Genomic DNA, 20,666 nt, shown 5'->3' with positions numbered 1-20,666 from the left:
CCCGCCGGGGCGCTCCACTCCAGAGCTCGCAGGCTGGCCACTCTTTTCTTTGGTCTGCAGGGCCGTGGCCCTTTAAGGTGACAAGGAGCAGCTGGGAGCCCTAAAAGGGGATCAGAGGGAGGCTGTGGGGATTGTGCCCCACCACTCCCAGGGGAAGTTGGCAGAGCATGGGCACTTCCTTTTCCTCTGGTCACACCCAATCCTGAGGGAAGGGCTCCACACCCTTGGTGTGGGGTTTCCCGCCTGGGGGGCATGTGATTTCTATACTCCCATATAGCAGAATCCCCAAATCCTGTGTCTCCAAATTGCCAACTCCCCACTCTCATGGGTTCAAAGTGCAATCCAGTGGGGCACACGGAAGGGGGACTCTTGGGTCCCTGCCCCCCGACTCTGCCCCAGGGAAGATGGGGAGCTGTGTCCCCGGCTTGGGGGCTCCTGCCGCTCCAGAGCTGTGGGGCCAGGCGAGGAGGCGCAGATCAGTACTGGGGGGCTGGCGTTCCCGACCCGCCTGGGGCTCCAGGCTTGGCCTGGGACTTCATGTGCTGGACGCTGGCCAGGATTTTCTTCTGGTGTCCCGCCAAAGTGACTCCAATTCGGAGCAGGTCCCTAGGGAAGAACGGAGAGCTAGGTGAGGCCATAGGGCTCCTGGGGCAGGTCTCTTAGCTTAGCTCCAGAAACCGTCCCGACCGGGACTGTCAGCCAATCAGGAAGGCCAGCGGGAGAGGGGGGCATACGTCAATAGTTGCCGGGCAGGATTTAGGAGCCAGGCCGCAGAACTGCGCAGCCCTAGTGGGGGGTGGGGCTAGGTATCCCGCAGGGGCCAGAGAGGCGGGAGGTGGGGGCTGCGGCCTGGATGCTCTAGCAAGGATTAGGAAAAGGAGAATCAGAGAAGGGGAGGAACGAGAGAGAGAAAAAGGCCCACAAAATGAAGTTGGGGGAAGGGGCTGCACAGATTGCTTCCAAGCATAAAGAAGTCAGAAGGAAAAGGCCAGAGAGAAATGGCTGGGTGGAAAGGAAGGGGAGGGAAGGGGCGAAACCAAACTGCGCCCCACTCCATCCTGATGCCTGGAGACTGAGATAAGGGAAAAAAGATGAGGTGGGAAGCAAGAACCTGTGACAAGGCCAGGCTGGGACTAGTCAGGGAGGAGAGCACCCTGCCCTGCCCAGGTTTCTGTGCCTTCTATTTCTGTTATTCAAACCTCCTGCGAGCAGAGTCCTTGGGAGAGAAATGGGAAAGCAGAAAGGAGGAGTACCAGCAGAGGCCAACTAGGGAAAGACAGTCTTCGGGAGGTGCTGGAATCATAAAACCATTTAATATTAAAGCTGGAAAGGATCTCTCAAACCCAGTCCAACCTTCTCCTTTTATGGGTGGGAAAACATCCAGACTTGACACGTTGTTAATGTGAGAGCAGGGTCTGGAATGCAGATAGATGCACAAAGATAGATACAGATTGTGAGGCCAGAAGCGAGATGGCCCAGGGCTAAGATGGTGCCAGGGGGTGAGGCGGGCACAGCTGGTCTGGAAGATTCCCTGGGCTTTCAGCCCCAGCAGCTGTTACTGCTTTGAGGGACTCTACAAAACAGAGTTGTCACCAGGAGTTGACCTCAAAGGCTCCTGCTCAAACTGTGGGCCTGATTCTGGTCCTCAGGTGCTGCTGACTGCTCGGCTCTCAACCCCACCTCCAGCCCCTGCCACGACTTACTCAGCGGAGATCTGGCTGACCAGCTCGAAGGAGCCAAACCCAGCGGCTGCAAAACTTTCTTCGTATCTTCCCATCTTGATGGCTCGAAGCCACTCACCCACAGAGCCAAAAGCTGAGTAGTGAGGCTGCCGCTGATCCAGGAGTGGGTGTGAAGCCCTGGGAGGCAAGGATGGGGAGGATGCTGAGCCCAACCTCGGAAAGGCAGACAGGGACCATCCCACATACCACCAAAAAGACGGATACTTCTGGAGAGTAAGGGAGGTTCAGGGTGGGGGGTGTGGCAGAGTGCAGGAAGGGGGCTCTTTCTCTGAGGTCCTCACCCGCCATTCTCCCTGGCTATGATTTTGAGGCTGGCAGGGTTCCGGATCATCTTGTCGAGGGCACTAACCACCTGGGGAAAGCGGGGCCGTGCATTCCGGTCCTTCTGCCAACAGTCCAGCATGAGCTGGTGTAGGGAGGTGGGGCAGTCTGGGGGCGGGGGCAGCCGGTAGTCCTGTTCAATGGCATTGATCACCTGCAATGACAAGGAGAACCAGTGGGTGAAAGACGTCTGGGGAGAACAAGGCTGCGAAAGGACCCCAAGGAAATGGTGACTTAGCAGATGCTGGGATGGTGCCACAGCCCCCCAGAACAGCAGATCTGGGGGTCCTCCTGGCCAGGGCGAGGCTGGCTGTGGCTCGATGCCCCAGCAGCTCTTGGGCTATAATCCAGACATGTAAACTCTTAACCCTGCTCTCCATCTCTGTGTCCTTCTGTGACCAGACCTGCGGTACCAAAGTCTTGGATACAAAGACCAGCTCTTCTTTGTGCCACTCTGTGTCAAGCACCCAGCAGTGATGAGTGCTCTGGGAACCCTACCCCCCACCCCATATCCCAGGTGAGAGAACATTCCAGAAAAGCTTGGTAGGACCATGGGACACTTACATCCTGATTGCTCATATCCCAGTATGGCCGTTCCCCAAATGACATGACCTCCCACATCACAATCCCGTAGCTCCAGGCATCACTGGCAGATGTGAACTTCCGGAAGGCAATGGCCTCAGGGGCTGTCCATCGGATGGGAATCTTTCCTCCCTAAAAATGGGGGAGGAGAAGGTGAGCTGAGGGACTCACAGGACCAGGCACTCTGGCCCCTGCCTTCACTTGTGCCCCTGGCTCAGGCCTCCTCTTTCTGGGACCCCAGCGCACAGCTCCCCAACTCTGTACTTTTCCTAGATACCCAGAAGACAGGTTCCCTAAGCTGAGCGCCCCCTCCGTGGTCTGCTCCTACACCCTGTCACTGGACCAGAGCTGATAGTCCCTCAGCCTCCCACCTTTCCAACCTCCCCTCCCCACCTGGCCCTAAGAACCTAGTTCATATGCCCGTCCCCCAGCCTCACCAGGGAGCTTGTGTAGGTGGGATCAGAGGAGTTCTCCTCCAGGAATCGGGAAAGGCCGAAGTCTGAAACCTTGCAAACGAGGTTGCTATTGACCAGGATGTTGCGGGCGGCCAGGTCTCGGTGGACGTAGCTCATCTCGGCAAGGTATCGCATGCCCGAGGCGATGCCCCGTAACATGCCCACCAACTGGATGACTGTGAACTGTCCATCGTTCAGCTGGAGACGGGAGAAGGGAGGCGGGCATGGTTAGGACAGCTCACCCACCATTTGATCTTCCTTCCACGTTCTAAACCGTATTTGCCACTTCCAGATCCATCTCATGCTCACCTGTAGGGCAGAGCTGCCCACTTCCCAGGTAAGCCCTCCTCCCCTTTCCCTTACCCTGAGCTCTTTCAGCCCTTACTACAGTATCATGACACACTGCTTATAATTGTTCCCATTTCAAATATATGCATTCAGTCTCTCTTAATTAGATCTATAAGGAAATATTTTAAAAATTTCTTCCATTTAACCTAGTATAGTACTTTACACCCAGGAAATCCTCAACAAATGCTTTTGACCCAATCTGTTCTTTTTATTTTACAGCAACAGAGTTCTGATGGTTAGGAGTGCTCTGCGCTCACTGTGCTATCTGTCCACAGGTGGAGATGCACTGGTGCTAACCCAGCTGCAATCTTGCTCAGCCCTCTTGGACCAACTGTGTGTAGTGTGCAAGAGAACAGCGAGGAATCGGGGTGTGACCAGTGACCACAGCGCCAAAACCAGGGTCTCAATCTCGACCTTGACCTTCAGAGTTTGTCCTTAGCAGGTAAGCCAGCCAGTCATGGACAGTTAACTAATCCCATCTTCTGGGTTCAGCTGGCATGCAGGGGATCCTGGGCAGCCCCGCAGGGCCAGGGACAGAGTCCAAAACCCAAATTCTGAATCTGTCCTCCCAGCCTGCACCTACCCCAGGCCTCACAACTCAGTTTGTGGAAACAACACATGCCAGGTGCTCAGGGTATAGACCTCAGAGTCTCCCTGATTCCTTCCTTTCTCTCTCTCACCTGACACTTACAATCCCTCAGCCAGTTCTGCTGGGCCTGCTTCCAAAACACATCCCAAATCCAACCACACACCCCTCTGCACCCCACTGCAACCCCCACGGCCTGAATGACTACAACGCTCCTCATTGGCTCCTGGCTTCTGCTCCTGCTCCCCAGCACCAGCCAGAGAGATCTCCTTAAATCATCTCACACCACACTCCTGCTGAAATCCCTCCAAAGGCTTCCCCTTGAACTTCTCATCAAATCCAAATTCCTGACTAAGGCCACGAGGCCCACGTGGCCTGGCCACCACCTACATCACGCTCTACCATCACGCTCTACCATCACTCCTCTGCTCGCCAGGTTCAGCCTCATGGGCCTTTCTGCTTCTTGAACGTGGTGAGTTCCTGCCCACTCTGAGTCTCTACACTCTGGCCCCAACGCGCTTCTCCCCCCATCTTCTCAGGGCTGGCTCTTTCTCATCCACCCAAATGTCATCGCTGCCAAGAGACTCCTTTCCCCTCCCTGCAACTGGATCTTTGTCCGGTGCCAATGGAGCAGACTCCTATGTCCACAAGGGAAGGTCAGGCTGTCATCGCAGTACCCCAGACTGTGCCTCAGCATCACTCATGGTGGGAGCCATGCAGCCTGTCTCCCCTGATGGGGTGCCGTGTGAAGTACACAGCACCCCCGGTGTAGACTGGCCACAGACGTTTCATTTTGAACTTATCAAAACATTAGATATAGCTTCTCTTACAGGAAATACAGGGAAACAAGCTAAATGAGTCCATAGGGAAGAATCTGATAAATCTGCAAAGTGAGACATTGATGGCGACAAGTGGCTTAGCTCTTCAGCACGTCAGTGTCATGACGAGAGACTGTCCTGGATTTTGAAGACACTCAAAACAGTAACCACCAGGTGCAATGCTTGATCCTGGATTCTGGTTTGGATAAACCCGCAGTAAGGGTCATTTTGGGGACAAATGGGGAAATGTGAATATCCACTCAGTATTAGACAATACCAAGGAATTGTTGTTAATTTTGTTACATGCAATGTCATTTTGCTATGTGGGAAAATGTTTTGATTTTTTTTAAAAATTGCATTGTAAAGTTAACAAAATAATAAAATTCAATAAAACCTGTTCAAGTTACAAAAATAAAATAGGCTCTTCACCCTCAACTGCAGCCACTCTTCCATGATCCTGTTTAACTGTTTTCACGTCTAAAATTCTTTGTTCACTTTTTATAGAAGCTTGTTTACTTGTTAATTCTCAGTCTCCCCATCACACTGTCAGCTCCCCAAGAGCAGATGTTCCTGGCTTTATTCCGGAGCCTAGGATGGTGGCTGGTGCATAGAAGGTGCTCAGGAAATATTTGTCACAAGGATGACCCTTTATATCCTGGGGTCAGCTGGCCCGATAGAGGCCAGGTCCACCCACGGCCGAACAAAAGGCCAGTCCTAGGAACTCAACCTTTCCTGCAGGGAGAATGAAGGGCAGAGGGGGAGTGACGTGGGACCCACCGTCTGCCCTGGGTTCCGAGCTCCTTGGCTGCACTGGGGGAGCAAGGACGGACGTGGGAGGCTGGGGGCAGGGGGGCTCACCCGCAGGAAGGAGTCCAGGGCACCATTCTCCATGAACTCAGTGAGGATCATGACGGGCACGCTGTTGGTGACCACGCCCTCCAGGCGGATGATGTTGGGGTGCTCGAACTGGCCCATGATGGAGGCCTCACTCAGGAACTCGCGCCGCTGCCGCTCCGTATAGCCGCCCTTCAGGGTCTTGATGGCCACGCAGCTCTCCTTCTTCCCTGGGGCCTTGAGCCGCCCCCGGCACACCTCGCCAAATTCGCCTTCAGGAAGGACACCGAGGGTCAGCTCTCCTCCGCCCTGGTCTGGCCTTGCCCTCCCTCCCGGGAGCCGGCATCCTTCCCCTCACCTGCGCCGATCACCTCTTCAATCTTGACATAGGAGACGTCGATCTCTTTTGCAAATTCCCTCACAGCCTCATTAGGGTCTTCGTAAGTGAAGGGGTCAATGTAGACCTTAGTACCTGAGGAATCACGCAGAGCCCGTCAGCCAAGTGACATCCCCCGCACTCAGCTGCCCTGATTCTTGGCTCACAGCTCTTGCCCGGCCCCCCTTCCTTCAGAATAGGCCTACCCACCGTGCCCGATGAGATACTGTCCATGTTTGTCCGAGTACTCAGCTTCTCTCCCGCTGCTCTGCTTCCTGGAGCCAATGGGAAAGAAAAGATAAACTGAGTCACCATCTCTATGTTCCCAGAGGGACAGGATGGGAAGAGAGGAGCGGAGATTGGAAAAGATTCCAAGTGAAAACAGGCTCCTAGGGTATCGAAGGAGGCTTGCCCTGGAGCAAGAGGGCAGGTGGCCATCTACACAGGGCTTTGCAGGGGCCCCCAGGTGCCCAGAGCCCTCACCTGAGGCAGAGGACAGCGATGACGATGACCACCAGGACCAGCACCACGCCCACGACTGCCGTGCCTGCGATCAGGGCCAACTGCTCCCGCCAGCTCTCATTCTCTGGGGAGAGAAAGTGGTGATCAGAGAGCCCAACAGCCCCTGGGGCCCCGCACATCCTTGAGGAACAGGCTGTGAATCCCCTAAGAGGCCCCCAGCACAGCGCGCAAGTGCGAGGAGGACTGAGGAGAGGCAGAGCACGCACAGTGGTTTTCGCACAGTGGTTTTCGAATTGCTTTCCCCGGCCCCTGGGGAGGCCGAAGTCCCTCAGGGCAAAGGAGGAAATTTCCCAACCTTATTACTGCCAGAGCGGGTTTGATTTTGTTCTGTCGTAAGTACTGGTGACCACAAAAAGTCCCATTTGAGGGCCGGCCCCGTGGCTTAGCGGTTAAGTGCGCGCGCTCTGCTGCTGGCGGCCCGGGTTCGGATCCCGGGCGCGCACCGACGCACCGCTTGTCCAGCCATGCTGAGGCCGCGTCCACGTACAGCAACTAGAAGGATGTGCAACTATGACATACAACTATGTACTGGGGCTTTGGGGGAAAAATAAATAAATTTAAAAAAAAAAAAGTCCCATTTGTATGAAAAGTTCCAAAGGCTAAAAATGAAAAAATTTACAGCTAAAAAGTGGAAATAACTCAAACGTCCATCAAGGGATGAATGGATAAATAAAACACGCTGTAGCCATACAAGGGAATATTTTTTGGCCGTAAAAAGGAATGAAGCACTGACAAGCGCTACCACAGGGATGAACCTTGAAAACATTATGCCGAGTGAAGCAGCAGCCACAAAAGACCATGTACTGTATGATTCCATTCATGTGAAATGTCCGGAACAGGCAAATCCATGGAGGCAGAAAGTAGGTTAATGTTTGCCAGGGGCTGGGGGGTGATGGAAGGGGTATAGGGTCTCTTTTTGAGGTGCTGAAATGTTCTAAAATTACTTGTGGTGATGGCTGCACAATTCTGTGAATATACTAAAAGCCATTGAACTGTACATTTTAAATGGGCGAATTATTTGGTATGTAAATCATATCTCAATAAAACTTAAAAAAATTAAAAGGTTTAGAAAACCAGGGGCCAGCATATTACAACTCACAGGTGTCACCTCATTTAATCCTTGGAGCCCTGTGAGAGAGGCCTCGGGATATTTCCATTTTTTGGATGACAGAGCTGGGGCTCAGGGGTCAAGTTTTTGCTCAAGATCACACAGCTGGAAAGCGGCGAGGGGGTCTTCACTCCCAGCTGTGTGTTCTGGCTTCTACATCCCGTGCCCTCCTCACCAGGCCAAAATGCCGCATGGCTGAGAGGAAGAGGAGCATGTGAATATGACTTTGGGGGTCCTTTGGGGGCAGAGGCCAGGCCTCTTGCCTGCTGGGGGCAACAGCCCCCCCCACGCCCTGCCCCCCACCGCTCACCGTCCAGCTGGGTCTGGCTGTGGTGCTCCTGGCCGAAGGGCCCGTAGCCGGCCTCAGAGCGTGCCCGAACCTGGACCAGGTAGCTGGCTCCCCGCTTCAGTCCCTGCAGCTCTGCCCGGTTTTCTGACGTCTTCAGGAACCGCACGCTGCTGGGGCCCTCCGCGCCCTGTCCGGGGTGGGGGAAGGGGCTGGCTGTAAACAGGGCCCCCAGTTTCTGCTGCTCTTCCCAGCTTCCCCCATGCCGGGCCTCCATCACTAGCATCTCGGTCCTGTTGGGTGGCAGGTGAGGCCTTTGTGCTCACCTGTGTATGCACTGTGCCCTGTGTTTTGCATTAATTATAGCATTTAATTCTCACAGCAATTCTGTGGGGTAGATTCCGTCATCGTAACTATTTTACGGTGGGGCTACTGAGCTCAGAGAGGCCAAGGGGCTGGCCCAAAGTCACATAGCGAGTACATGGCAAAGCTGGAATTCTAATGCCTGCCGGATGCCTGCAATTCAGGTGGCCCCCAGGCCGGGAGCACGTCCCACTGTCCACTCCTACCCCTGGGGGCAGGCCTGGTCTCACCTTCTCATGGTACTTGACTTCGTAGTCCAGCACTGCCCCACTGGGTGCCCGGGGGACAGCCCATGCCAGGCTCAAGCTGCTGGGTGATGACCGCGTCACCCGGATGTCAGACACTGGGGGTGGCACTGTGAGAGAAGAGACAGGCTGGGGCTCTTCTGCATGGCAGGTCTGTCCCTTATCTTCTCCAACTCTTCCTCTGCTGGCTACACTTGTCTCGGTCCTCCAGCTGTTTCAGGAATTCCTTCTGGCTCTCTCTGTCCCGTCCTTAACTCTCCAGCCTCCTTTGCATCTTCTTCACTCTTTCTTTCTGCCTCTTTCCCTGTAAGCCCTGATCCTGCATACTTCCCAGGGACCCCACTCCCCAGCCGCAGCCTTTTTCCTTCAGGCCATTGGGCTGTCCACACGCTGTGGTGGCCTTTCCCACCAACATCTCTCCCACCTCACCACAGACTGCCCTCAGCCCCCAGTCTCACCCTCGCGGTCGGTGGTGACATTCACAGCCTCAAATGGGACCGGCCCGGTGGCTAAGGAGGACACCCCGTTCAAGGCGGCGACCTCGAAGGTATAGGTGAAGTCAGGACGCAGCCCACGAATTGCCACCCAGGGCTCCACCAGGTCCCGGGGGCCAGGGTCGAAGGTCAGGTCCCCTCCACAGGGTGTGCAGGACCCCCCGGGGCGGCACTCCCGGCAGCGGAGCGCGTAGGTGAGGTCCTCTCGGCCACCTGACTCGAGGGGGGCACTCCACTCCAGGCGCAGGGAGGAGCCGTTCAGGCGGGGAACCACGCTTCTTGGAGCTGACGGAGGGGCTACAGGAGAGCAGGAGTCAGGCGGAGGCTGACCAAACGGGCAGGGGAGGGGGCAGTGGGACAGACAGGCAGCCACACTCACTTCTCATCTTGCCTGGGCACCAACAGACCAGGGTCAAGAGGAGGAAGGCCTGGGAGGATGGGGGCTGGGGTGGGGGTCCACCCCAGGGGTCACTGGGTCACTTACTGGTACAGGGTGCACCTCGGGGGTCTGTGCGGGCCCGGAAGTACCCGATGCGGCACTGGCAGACGGGTGAGCCAATGGTGTTGGAGTGGCTGTTAGCTGGGCACGGCTGGCAGGACCCCTCCCCGGACAGGGGCTTGAAGGTGCCCTGGGCACAGGCTGAGAGAGAGAAAGTGTTCATCAAAAACATGCTGTGTTCTTAACTAAGTTTGCACGAAGTGCGAAGTGGGGGCAGCGAGAGAGGATCTCAGAAACCTTGCCTCTAAGAAAGAGGAGGGAGAGACCTCCTTCCAGAGCAGCGGTTCTAACCTTCATTAACCCTGACACACACCCCACCCCACCATGGCAGTCTGGTGAAACCCATGGAACCCTGCTCAGAATAATGATTTTAAATGCACAGCACAAAAAACACAGGATTACAAAGGAAACCAAGTAAGTTGAAATACAACGATGAAAACAAGTTTGTGACATAGCAAGCGTTTCCTTACTAACATGATATAGTGGCAGATCTAATGGCCACTGTTAATACTGAAGTTGTGATGAGCAAAAATAGCATTTTGATGTTGTTGCATCACCTGTCACGGGCTGTGAAAATACCCACGATCTGAATGGTGCCCAAGTCTCAGGTCCGCTCCGACCCCGGGGCTCTGCTGCCGACAGTCCATAGGCAGGAGCGGCCAATTTCAGATGGAGATGAGTGAGAATAAGAGGTCATCTTTTCCTCCACCCAAGTTCGCAGATCCCCTACGTTCTATCCGTAAAACCCAGATTCAGAACCCCCCCCCAGAGAAGAAGCTAAGTGAGAATTCAGTATCAGGAAATGAGAGGAAACCATAATGAATAAGAAAAGACACCAGGATACCTTCGTCCTCTGAGCCCAACAAGGTCCCCTCACTGAGGACGGTCCTGCAGCCCAGGACGGCCAGCCATGTCCAGAAAGGAGTTGGCCACAGTTCGGAGGAAGAGTGTGGAAGAGCTCAGAACTACGCTGGGGGCGCTGAAAACAGGCCCTCCAGTAACCAAGTGCCCAGGAGAGTGAAAAATGTTTGAAATGGAAATTTAAAAAGTGGGTCCAAGGGCAGGGTGCAGGACCCTCCCTGCAAGGATGGCCAAGCTTTACAGGGGAGGCGCCAGCCCTCACCTCGGCACCTGGTATTCCCCTCGGTGGCCTCGAACCCCGGAGCGCAGCTGCAGCCCGTGACTGGCTGCTCGGCCCACTGGCCATCCTCCCGGCAGTAGAGGCTGGGGCTGGGGCCAGGAGCGGGGATGGCATCCGCCACGCAGCTCCCGGCCACGGACACCACAAGCTCCCGGGGCACAGTCTCCGGGAAGCGGGTGAGGTTCACGGTCAGCTGGGGGCACTTCTTGTAGAACAGATGCAGGGACAGCAGAGCCATGCAGGCGCCCTGGTCCTGGAAGGCCAGGTAGAAGCCGGCCTTGGTGAGGGGGCCCAGACGCAGCGTCTTGACATTCACCTTCCCGGTGGCCTCGGCCCCCGGGCGCTTCCGAGTCAGGTGCTCAGCCGCCACCGTGTCCACCTGCCAGGTGGGAGAACAGCCTCACTGCTGCCATCCTCCACTCTCTAAGGACCCAGGAGTCTGTCTTCTTCTTCCCAGTTCACCCTCTCCTGACCTCCTCGGTTCCTGTTCCAGAACCTTCTCTCCACCTTTCCCAAAGTGCACTTTCCTGCAAGCCCCAACACTGTCCATTAATACTCGCTGAGCTCCTATGATGTGTCCAGCCTCTGTCCTGCACCCCCTTTCGGTTCATTCACTCATCCTACAAACATTTATCCACACCTACGCTAAACCAGGCCCTGAACTCCGTGCCGAGGAAGCAGACATGAAGGAAACACAGAGAAGTTGAGAGTCTGATGAGTGCTACAAGAGGAGGGACCCCAGGGCAGGCCACATCACCAAAGGTGTCCCGGGGAGACCTCGGGGCTGGAAGTGAGAAGGCCAGTAGGAGGTGGGTAGAAGAGGCAGACAGAGGCATTCCAGGGCAAGGCAGCAGCTGGTGCAAAGACAGGGGGCTGTAAAGGGGCGAGCGAGGTGTACTTGAAGAATGGGAAAGTGTAGGGTGGCCCGAGCACAGTGGAGCAGAGTGGCCAAGATGACAAGACATCCCCCAGGGGCCAGGCCGGCTGCTGGCTGCTGCTCCACCTAGCAGACCACGTTCTTCCCTCCTCAGACCTGAGCCTCCGACCCTCCTGCTTCCGGCCCTCAGAACCCCCTACCCCCGCCAACGGCCTAGGAAGCTCATCCGTTGCCTCTGACCACAGGCCTGCCCCAGCCCCACCCTGGCCCATGGCCATGCCCCAGGGCGCCTGGGTACCTTGATGTAGGGGTTCTCCATCCAGGCTGGCGTGAGGGCCGTGGCCGTGTCAGCATCACTCTCGAAGTAGAAGACGGTGAAGGTCTCCTTGCAGGAGCGCCCAGCCCGCGGCAGGGACAGGCACTCGAGCATGGTGAAGCGCAGCGTGGCGTACACGTGCACGGCGCCCCGCCGCGGGACCCAGCCAGTGCGCAGCCAGTGGGCCAGGCCTGGGGCCCGCTGCACGTCACACACCTCGTAGGTCCGCACGCTGTGCTGCTCCTCATCCAGGCCACTCAGCTCCTCCCACTGTGGGAGAAGGAGGTTAGCTTGGGGGCTGCTGAGCGAGCGAGGTGAGGGTGTCTGTCATAAGGCGAGGAGGGGCTGGGGGAGGGGACCTCTGAGAAAGGGCTGAGGACACCTGCTCTGGCTGCTGCAATCTGGGGGCGCAGGGAAGCAGGTAAGCACAGGTGCCCCTCGTCCCTCCTCCATCAGTTTCCCTCTGAGCCCCAGCTCGTGGGCTCTTACCTGCCCCTCCACCTGGGGGAATGTCACCCACTTCAGGTCGGCAGTTTCCAATTTTGTGTTCAGTAGGGTCTCTAAGACAGACAGACAGACAGAGTCAGTCAGCACTTCGGGGAGACACCAGGAAGACCAGATCCCTGGGAAAGGAACAGGTGGGTCCTCTTAGCTCTAAACTGGAGGAGTCGGAGCAGACTGAGATGAGACGAGATGAGAGGGAGAAAGCCCTACCCTCTGTCTGTCCCCTGTATCCGTGTCCCCCCCTCTCCTGGATTTCTCGCCTTTTCTGAGTGCCAACCCCAGCCCTAACAGCTGGCAGGCACAGGGCTGCCCCTTCAGGACTCCCAGATCTAGGCCTCTGTGAACCACTGTGCCCTGGAGGAGGAGGGGAGGAGACACAAATGCTGGAAGAGGAGAAGGACAGACAGCTCAGAGAGGGTTAAACTAGAGCCCTGACCCGGCCCTGACCCTGCAGTGGGCAAAGGGCTGCAGGCTGGGGACACCCTCGTATAGGGCCTGCCTGGCCTCCACAGTCCCTTCCCCAAATCCGAAGTCGCCGCCTCCCTTCCCCCAACTCTGCTCCTCTTCCAAGTCCCCACTCACTTCCTTCGTGGCCCAAACACTCAAGTCCTTCAGACCCTTGAAGGTGATGCTCAGATCCTGAAGTCCAGCCCTGACCCCCGCCCCCTCCCCACCAGCTCACTGCTGTCAGAGGAGGAAGTGCTGGAGGCTGGGACGCTTGGGTTCTCGCCCTGGCCCCCGCCTGCAGGGCCTCACATCTGTATTTGGTTAAGGGAAGGAAAAAGGGAGGAGATTTTAGGGATGTGTAATGGGGTGGGGGGTGAGCACACCTGGCTCAGCTCCTGCACTGGGGGAGGGGTGTCGGGGGAGGGGTGGGTCTCTGGCAGAAGGCGGGGATTGGGAGAAGCTGCACATCCCGCGGCAGTGGAGGGTGCAGGGAGGGCAGGGGAATCCCCTTGGAGGCCAGGGCAATGTGAGGGGCCGAAGGTCGGCCCTGGGAGGAGCAGAGAGGTGCCCCCAGGGGAGCCAGCAGCACACCTGGGACCAGCACCCCCCCCCCCAGTGGAAGCCGCAAGGGAGAAGGGAAGGCAGGCAGGTGAGGCAGCCACCTCCTAGGGACCAAGTGATGTCCATGGAGGGCAAGGGGTCAGGTGGGACCCCAGCCAGCCCGAGGTGAGGCCTGGGCCCCCATGGGTGGCAGGAGACAGCCCAGCACGCTGGGGACAGGATGCTGGGGTTCTGGGAAGGGGTTGGATAGAGGCTGCAGTCTCCACCCTCCATTGTTCCAGCCTGGATAGTGTTTTCCTGTCTCCATTTACACTGTCTCTGCTTCAAGGCTGTCCTCGGCACTCTGAGAGGCTCACTTTCTCTTACCCTATGTCCGTCCTGCCTTCCCCGTGCCCTCTTTGATCTGTTGGTTCTTGGCCTCTCACCTCTCTCTCCCACTCTCCTTCCGCCTCCACTTCTCTTTCTGTCACTCTCTCTCCCCTGTCTTCTGTCTCCCACCTTTCACCTCCCCTGGGGCACGTGGCCTTGGATAAATTACTTAACTCTTCTAAGCCTCAGTCTCCTCATCTGTAAAATGGGGGCAACAACACCTCCCACCCACAGGGTAGCTGGAACTGTGAAAATATAAAGCCCTCAGCACGGGCCTGGGGCTTGGGAAGTACTCAGGTAAAAGGAATTAGAAACATTATTCCCTTTTCCTCTTTGCATCTTTCTGTCCATCTCCCACTTCCTCCTGGTGGCTTTTCTCCCCTATTTGCCTTCCCTTCTCTCTCCCATAGCTCTTCCCCCTCTTTCTCTGAGCTGGGCAAGTCTCCTCTCCTCCACACCCAGCCTTTGATCCGCAGCCGGGAGCAGCACCGCCCAGCCACAGGAGAGGGATTATGACTGTCTGTGATTCCTCCTCCTCAGCAGCCCCCCATGGCCCACTCCCTGGAGACCCCTTTGATTCCAGGCAGTGGTGGGGCGGGGCGGGGAGCCAGCTCATTGAAAGGAGATTAGGGCCATAGGAGGAGGGTTTATGGGACTCTTAGCTGCCCCTCTAGGGGGTGAGGAGAGGGAAGAGACTCACTGATGAAGAAACATTGGGGGGAAATATAGAAAAAATTAGAAATTCAGAGAGACTAGGAGGTGGTAGTTAGGCTCAGTTCAGGCGACATGGAGGCTGTGTAGGTCAGTGTCTGCTAGCTGTAGGGTTGGAGAAAGGGGCTCAGGCAGGGCTAGGGCAGAGCTGGCATGTAGACAGCATTTAAAGGGCTGGGGTGCAGCCTGGGGAAACCAGGGAGGGGGCCTCTCTGCAAAGCGGCAGTGGCTTTGGGGGAGACTGGGGGTTTGGAGTGTGAACGGAGAAGGGGGCCATCCCGACAGAGGCGTGTGGAATTGTAGGATCAAGGTGTGAATGCCCGGGGATGGAGGCCGGGGGTGGTTTTACGGCCTAGCACAAAGTTCTGCCTTGTCTGCTGTTGTTCCTCTAGAAACGATTCCTCATGTTTGGCGGAGGTGGGAAGAGGGGCAGAAACTTTGGAAAGAATTTTGAAGACTGAAGTAGAGGGAAAACGAAAGGCTGCCAGGGGCGTTTGAAGTCAGGAGGAAGAGTTTGGGGGCCCGGGGCAGGGGCATGTCCCGGGACGGAGCCTGACTCCATCTCTTTCCTAAACAAAAGAAAACTCCACTCCCCGCTGGGCCGCCTCCTCCCCGCCCCCCGCTCGGTCCAGCACTATTGGTCCGAAGTGTTCGGGGTTGGGGTGCCGGGGTCGGGGAAGAGAGAGGTCGGACCCTCCACTCCGAGGCCCAACTTTGGGGGCCCCAGGAGCGGCGGGGTGCCCCCATGGGAACTCACCTTCTAAAGCAGCTGCGAGCGAAACCCAGCAGAGCAGAGCCCGGAGATCCATGGCGCCGCCTCACTTCGGTTGGATCCGATCCTAGTTTGGGGGGCGCTAGCCCCCCCAGGTCTGAACCCCTCCTGAGCGGGTGGACGCAGACTCCGCGCGCGGGACTCTCGGTCTGGGCCCTCAGCGCGGGCCCATGAGGGCGCGCTGGGCACCGGGCGGCGGCGCCCAGGTGTGGCCCCGCGTCCCCACCGCGCGCGGGCACGGGCCGGCGGGCGGGGGGCGTCCTTGCAGTGGCCGCGCGGGGCGGGCGCAGAACAAGACGTGGCTGGAGTCGGGGTCCCTCCGGGGCCTCGGGGTCCCACCCTAACTGGCTGGGGATGGGCCGGCAGCTCGTGGTCTCCTCCCCTCCCTGGAGTGGCGCTGCTAGCGCCGCCAGGTCCAGTGCGCTCCGCGCCGGACAGGAGGGTGGGAGTCGGAGCCGGGACTCGAGCGGGGAGGGAGGAAGACTGCAGCGCGGGGTCGGGCAGGCCGGGGCTGGGCCGGGCGGCGCCTGGCGAGGGAGGGAGGGGCGCGCGGGGGGCGGAGGGAGCTCCCCCAACCCCAGCCGGGGCTTGGCGAGGGGGCCGGGGCGCGCTGATTGGAACGCGCGCGCTGCTGAATAATTCATGAGGGAAGCGGGGCAGGGCGCCGAGTGGAGCAGGTCGGGAAGTTGGGAGAAAGTTTGGAGAAGGGGGAGGGGCGGCGGGCGCGGAGCCCGGGGACCGCCCAGAAGTGCACAGTGGCCGTGCGTCCCGGCCGCGACGGCGCGTGTCGGGGCCGGGGCTCAGGGACCCCCGGCGCAGGTCCGACCCGGCAGAAGCCAGGGAGCAGAGAAACACACCCAGCAGCACGAGGGGCCGCATGGACGTGCGCAAAAAAGTGCACCACACACTCGAAGCCCGCTCGAATCGTCCTGCGGACTCCAGATTCTTCTCCAGGTTGCGCCTACTACCCCCTAGTTGGCGCAGGGGACCATGTTTGGGGAAGCTTTTGAGCATGGAGGATGGCCCAGCGGGCCCCGAGGCGGCGATCACAGCTTAGATAATCCTGGAGCGAACGTTCACAAAATCATTCAACAAACATTAAGTACTGGGGATCTTCTGTGCGCGCAACCTAAGCTCAATATGTGGGGAGGAAATGGAACAACTGGATTGAGAGGGGGAGGGGTTTAGAAAAGTCGGGGAAGCAAGGGTAAATAAAAGGTAGGTGGGTCCGAGGGAGTGAGGGGTCCGGAGGGATTCCCAAATCATCGGCCTCACTCTCACTGCTGCGTTTGGGAGGGCCCTGCGCCGCCCGCAGCCCTGACCCCTGGGGCTGGGGCCCGGGCTGCTGCTGTCTTTCCTGAGGCTGTTTCCTGTCTGGCTCCTGGGGGCCCTCAGGATGACTGGGAGGGCCCTTCCTCTCATTGCCGTGCCCCCCGCATCTCATCAGTTAGAGGGGAGGCTCCAGGAAAGCATTGCTCCTCCCACCAACCCCCGTCTACGTCAGGGCACCTATAGGGTGGGTCATGGTGTGGATGGAGGGGCTGCTGCAGGAGTCCGCCAGCGGAAGAGCTGGAAGGAAAGGGCTCAGACCCAGAACATGTCTAAGGGTGACGAGTCTAGAGGAGCTGAGGAGCCAAGAGAGGGGGAAAGAGGAGTCCTCGATGCGTGGGGGGCTGCCAAGCGTCTCTAACCCCCCAGAGAGCACAGCCAGACCTGCTGTGACCTCTTGTCCCAGCGCACTTATCTTCCTGCCACAAGTGGTGCTCCCCACACCCCTGCCCTTCCTCGTCGCCCTGCCTGGGTCCTGCTCCGGGGTGGGGGGTCACTGAGGGCAGGAAACAGCCGGCTTGGCTGGAGCCAGGCAGACCAGGCCTGCGCTGGGAATCCCGTCCGCCCTCCCTAATCCAAGCCCAGTATCCCTTCTCTTATTTAGCTTCTCCAGGTTATCCATCTCCCCGCACGCACCTTCTCCTGCTCTCACTCTGCTCTTAGATTCTCTAGCCTCTGAAGTTATGTCTCTGTCTCCTCCTGGGCTCTCCCCGCAACCCCCCATTCCCCTCACCCAGGCCGTTGATTGCTTGAATTGTCTCATTTGGTGGAGGATGCAGTTCATTATTACAGGGTGTGTGCATGGCCTGAATGGAGGCAAGAGACCCAGATGCACAGAGAAATGGGGCAGGATGGAGTGAGGGGCTGATGAGACAGAGAAGTGAAGAGGTATGACAGCTCACCACAGACTCGAATTCTTATTTCTGACCCCTGAGGACCAGGCCCCCCTCAGCTAGAGGGAAGAGAGTGCCTTAGGTAAGAAAATACCCAGCCGATCCTATATCATGGGGTCCTCAGCCCCCACCCTCCAGCGTGTAACCCAGTTCCTAGTACCTAGTATATACCAAAAAAAGAATGAATAAAATGAAACCTTTGTTGATCATCTGCTATGTGCTGGGTGATCACTGTTCTAGTTTGCAAGATTTGTAAAACATGGCTCCTGACCTCAAAGATCTACAGTCTGGTGGAAATCCCATTATTCCCCCTTTCCATGGAGATATTTGAAATTTTCGCTCTAGTGCTCAGGAATCACCCTGGGTCTATCCTGTGGGTGTAAGGTCTTTTCCTCCATCCTCTGACCACCCAGGACCACCTCCCAGGCAAGCTAATTCAGTATCCACTGAATTATATTTCACGGGTGAGCATCCTGTCACTACCTGGTTCCATGCTTGCTCCACAGGCCCAAACAAATCTTGGGCCCTCCTTTTCTCATTGTCAGAGCACTTCACTGTCCCCCTGCCCCAAATATTAGCCTGTCACCTCTGTCCCCTGCCCACGATCAACACACTATCACTTATTACCGTGGCAGTGCTGTGTGGAGCACCCCAGGAATCCCTGGTGGGGTTTTGTTTTGCCATCCGCATCATTATAGTTGTTTTGAGCAGTCTTGGAATTAGGACTTTTCCTGTATGTGATAAACAAACAAGTCACCCCTTTTCACCATAAATTGTAGAAATCGTCACTCCTTTTCCCATATCCCAGCCCCTCTCATCTGGCCCACCTAACCCTGTCCAGTCTAGAGTTAAGTTTACCTGGAAACTCATGAAGTTTAAGCTTCAGGTCCCGCACCTGTCTGGCTCCTCCCACCACCCCTGGTTAATGAGTGCCATCAATTTAAACGGTTTTTAAGGTGAGTCACAGCATGAGAACATTTGAAATGGCCGAAATCTCACAGCTGTTATACGAAAGGAATTTGTTAGAGGTTTTGACATTACCAATGATGTGTTGTAAAGCTCAAAGAGATTTTTATAAGTTCTCAGTAATGAAAGAAAAAAAAATTCAATTGGTCATACTAAAGGAAAGCCTGAGATGTAGAGAACAGAAAATAATATTACAAAATCATTATCACATGAAGAGGTGGTCAAAGAGTACACATCCAAGGAAACGGTGGGACATGGAAGTACCACAGAGGTGTTTTGGCCAGTTATTTAATACAGAGACTTTTTTATTTTCTTTTTTCTCCCCAAATCTCCCAGTACATAGTTGTATATCCTACTTGTAGGTCCTTCTAGTTCTTCTATGTGGGACACCGCCTCAGCATGGCTTGATGCACGGTGAGTAGGTCCATGCCCAGGATCTGAACCAGTGAACCCCGGGCCGCCGAAGCGGAATGCACCAACTTAACTGCTGTGCCACTGCTGATTTAATACAAATATTATGTTGTTTCTCTAGATTTTGTAATATTTATGGTATTCATCACCTTAACATTTGCAACTGGTTGTGATTTCTCAATCTAAATAAACATTAACTTTTATACCTAATTTTATATTCATAATTTTGTTTTTGTTTTATTAAGGAGGGTTCCCCAAATTGTATAAACTTCAGGACCCACAAAACCTGAATCCACTCCTTGTCTGACCACCACAAATCTTCCTGAATTCGTCATATACAATGTTGTAAAGACATGTGCGTAAAAGCCTTTATTAATGTATTAGTGGTTGTGTATTTACTTGTACATAGTCCTAAGTTTCATAAAGGCAGGTGCAACATGTGCTACCACTGTAAGTCCAGTGCAGGTCTGACCCATAGTAAATGCTTAGTAAATATTTAACTATTTATTCCTTTATTGACTAATCATTCTTTAATTTACTCAGCAATTATTTATTGAACATTTACTATGGGCCACAGGATTGGGGACACAAAGTCATCCTCTGCCTTCCAGGACTTGACAGCCCAGGGGTAGAAATAGCCATGAAACCTCAACAGAACTCAGGAGACTAGTGTTGAATGTAAGTGGTGGCATACAGAGGGTCCCATGGGATCACGGAGGAAGCACACCTAATTCAGCCTGCAGGTTCAAGGAAAGCTTTCTGGAGAAATGATGCTGTCTGAATGAGTCCTAGAGGAGACTGGCAGGAAAGGTTGCTTTAAAGGCAGAAGGAAAAAAAAGGGAAAAAAATAAAAATAAAAATAAAAATAAAGGCAGAAGGAGCAGCAAATACAAAAGGATGGACACAGTGAGATTGTCCCCGAGCTGCCAGAGTTCACAACGCCTGGGTGTAGAGTGCAAGGACCCTGACAATGGACCATGAGCTGGAGAGGTGAGCAAGGGCCAGCCTTGGTCATTACAGGAACTTCCAGGAGCGTGTTTTTGTCCTGAATACCTTGGGAGCCACTGAAGGGTTTTAGGCAAAGAAGTAACATTGTCAGATTTGTATAGAAAGATCCCACTTGTACAACTTTGGAGAATAGATTGAAAGGGAGCAAGACTGAAGGCAGAGAAGCCAAATGCACTTCTCCAATGACAGTGAGGGCTTGAACTGACACAGGGGTGTGTGTGCGTGTGTGTGTGTGTGTGTGTGTGTGTGTGTTTGTGAGAGAGAGAGAGAGAGACAGAGACAGAGAAAGAGAGTGGGGGAGGATTCAAGAGATGTTAAGGAGCTAGAGTAGGCAGGACTTGGAGCTTGGCTGTGGGAGTGAGGGAGACTGAAATCAAGCATGATTCAAGTTTCAGACTTGGGCAGCTACGTAGGAGCTCGTGAAACAGGGACCACGGAGGAGGAAGATGACAGGCATGTTGAGTTTGAGATCCCTGTGTACCATTCAGGCAGTGGGTCCACAAGCCAACTAGGTCTTCGGGTCTGGAGCTCGGAGACAGCTTTTGGCTGGAGATGCTGGTTTGGGAGTTATTGGCATACGATGGTGATGGAAGCTGCAGGAAGTGGGAATGGGGGATGTGGAGGAGACTGCAGATCAGGAAGACTGAGGAAAGCTTTATTATCTCACCTTGTCTTTCTTCTTTTTTAAAAATAAACATTATTGTATTTAAGTCATCATAAGAACCTTGTTAGAGAGGCAGGATGGGCATTATTATGACATCCACTTTAAAGGTGAGACAGGC

At 55.6% G+C, this 20,666-nt stretch overlaps 1 protein-coding gene across 1 annotated transcript; it reads right to left on the bottom strand.

Moving 5' to 3' along the window:
• Positions 1-15,728, bottom strand: EPHB4 (EPH receptor B4). The gene is made up of 17 exons (XM_058569108.1): positions 15,263-15,728; positions 12,403-12,473; positions 11,896-12,183; positions 10,703-11,099; positions 9,565-9,720; positions 9,045-9,377; positions 8,572-8,696; positions 8,003-8,168; positions 6,546-6,648; positions 6,273-6,337; positions 6,045-6,158; positions 5,711-5,958; positions 3,083-3,298; positions 2,628-2,777; positions 2,024-2,217; positions 1,704-1,859; positions 1-606 (listed from the first exon to the last, which is right to left on the bottom strand). Exons 1-17 carry the CDS (start codon positions 15,312-15,314, stop codon positions 477-479), a joined length of 2,964 nt encoding a protein of 987 aa, XP_058425091.1. The 5' UTR covers positions 15,315-15,728; the 3' UTR covers positions 1-476.
• Positions 15,729-20,666: the final 4,938 nt, after the last annotated feature.

Source organism: Diceros bicornis, chromosome 26, assembly GCF_020826845.1.
Source record: "Diceros bicornis minor isolate mBicDic1 chromosome 26, mDicBic1.mat.cur, whole genome shotgun sequence".
In the NCBI taxonomy this organism is placed as follows: Eukaryota; Metazoa; Chordata; class Mammalia; order Perissodactyla; family Rhinocerotidae; genus Diceros; species Diceros bicornis.
This window is presented reverse-complemented; position numbering and strand designations above follow the sequence as displayed.